Below are 2,253 nucleotides of genomic sequence, written 5' to 3'. Positions count from 1 at the left end.
GTGAGAGACTAGGTTGGAGCCTAGATTTATATTTGAGGATTGGAGTCCTCATTCAAAGTTGGAGCCTTGAAAAGGTTAGAAATTTTGTTGTACAAGTTGGAGCTTGAAAGAGGATTCGATTCCTCACTATCTTTATTAATAAAATTATTTTCTTGTTCTATTTTTTGTATTTCTAATTTAACTTGTGATAAAATCTTAACTGACATACAAAAATTGAAATAAATACTAATTCATCCCCCTTCCCAGTATTTCCAACAATTGGTATGAGAGGCAACTTCTTCAAGATCGACCTAACAACTAGAAGAAGGATTTTTTGAATCACAATGGGTAGTAAAGATGGTAAGGTACCCTAATTTGATGGAACAATTTTTTCCTTCTAGAAGGTCATAATGGAATACTATTTAAAGTCTCTTGGAGTCGAAGTTTGGCAAATTGTCACAGATGGATACAAGATCCCATCTCCTCTTCAAACAGATCTAGATGGGAAGAAAGCATATGTGACAAATGAAAAGGCTTTGAATTCTATAGCAAGTGTTTTGTCAAATAAAAAATTCATTGAAGTTATGGGTATTAAAATAGCTAAAGATATGTGGGACAAACTCATCCATATTTATGAAGGAGATGACAAGGTCAAAAACGCAAGGCTTCAAACCTATAGAAGACATATTGAATGTCTCAAGATGAATGATGACGAAGATATTGCTGCTTATTTTCTCCGAGTAGATGAGGTAGCCATCTGTCTCAAAGGTCTAGGTGAAGATGTCAAAGTAAATATGATTGTGTAAAAGGTCTTGAGAAATCTTATAGATTGTTTTGATGCCAATGTTTGTGCCATAGAAGAAATTGCTGGGTTTGGAGCTTGATTATCTTCCTCATGGTTTAGAGGTTTTTGTTTCAGTCACGTTGAATCCCTATTCCTAATAGGGTAGAAATGTTGCCTGTTTAATCGCCTTCAAAGGGGCGACAAGGAATTTTATGGTCCCCTCCCCGTCGCCCCCCACCCCACCCCCTGGTGGGGGACTGGGGCTGCCCCCGAAGCTAAAAATAGATGAAAAATTACTTTGTAAAATATTGTAATTTTATAGTCAATCTGGGTTGTTCATTAGGTGGATGATCCAACGATAGAAGTTATGTTAATTTAGGGTTTTTTTCCCTAGAAGGCACCCCCTTGGTTTATATGAGGGAATTGTATTGCGACTGTGGATTATTATTTTGAGTGAGAGAGAGAGGAGCTTGTGTGAGAGTGAAGATGAAATTACAACAAATCTATTGTAGGTTGTATCTCTTCATTTTGTTGGATAATATAAAAGGAATGGATAACTGTTTCTTCATGGATGTAGCCCAAATTGGGTGAACCACGTATATTTGTGTCTCTCTTATTCTATGCGCTTCTGTATTTGTGCTTCCACGATATTGTATGTGTTTCATTGCTCTGTTAATTAATTTCTAATAGAACTAAAAGATTTGGACTCTCTATCAATGAATGAACTTCATGGAATTCTCACAACACACAAGATGAGATTAGGAAATTCAACTCATAAGGAAGTTGCATTAAAGGCATCTGAGACATCAAGAAAGGGAAAGAATTGTGATTGCAACAATGATTATTTTGAGACTAAAATGGCAAAATTCATCAAGAAGCTAAAGAAAGGATCCTAACTCAAAGGTAGATTACCTCTCATTTGATTTATATGTGGCAAAAGAAGACATTAAGCAACAAAGTTCCCTTTTAAAGATGACAATGATGATGAAAATGAACTTAAGAGAAGAATCTTCAAGAGGAAAGGCTCAAACAAAAATAATTTCTTCTCCAAACAAGACAATGATGACTCCGAAGAAAAAGAAGAATATGGTGGAAGCAATGAAGTATTATTCATGGCCTTCAAAAATGAAATATGTAATCCAAAAGAAGAAGAAAGTCCAGAAGAAGTAGAAGGAAATGTGGAAGAACTATTAATTAGTGCCATAGAAGAAAATGAGAGACTTAGAAATAAGAATGAAAATTTATCTCAAGAAATCAACTCTCTCAAAGCCAAGAAGGAAGAAGCTAAACTAATAGGAGTGTTGAGAAATAAATTGAAGGATAAGGAATAAATATGCTAAAAATTGGAAGCTGAAGTTGTATCTCTAAAGGGAGAGTTGGAAAAACCCAACAAGAATTTGAAGAGTTCCCACACCTTGGATTTCATTCTAAGATCTCAAATGCCACTACATGAAAAATCTGGACTTGGCTATACAGGCGAATCTTCCAAT

The 2,253-nt window shown here is 35.2% G+C and overlaps 1 protein-coding gene across 1 annotated transcript; it reads left to right on the top strand.

The window, feature by feature from the left end:
- The first annotated feature begins 389 nt into the window (after window positions 1-389).
- On the top strand, window positions 390-785 carry LOC149189326 (uncharacterized). The gene has a single exon (XM_089410193.1). The coding sequence runs from the start codon at window positions 390-392 to the stop codon at window positions 783-785; it is 396 nt and encodes a 131-aa protein (XP_089266319.1).
- Window positions 786-2,253: the final 1,468 nt, after the last annotated feature.

Source organism: Pinus tabuliformis, chromosome 3_1, assembly GCF_031772625.1.
Source record: "Pinus tabuliformis cultivar Carrire ecotype Pingquan chromosome 3_1, CPIR1, whole genome shotgun sequence".
NCBI classification, from domain to species: domain Eukaryota; kingdom Viridiplantae; phylum Streptophyta; class Pinopsida; order Pinales; family Pinaceae; genus Pinus; species Pinus tabuliformis.
This window is presented reverse-complemented; position numbering and strand designations above follow the sequence as displayed.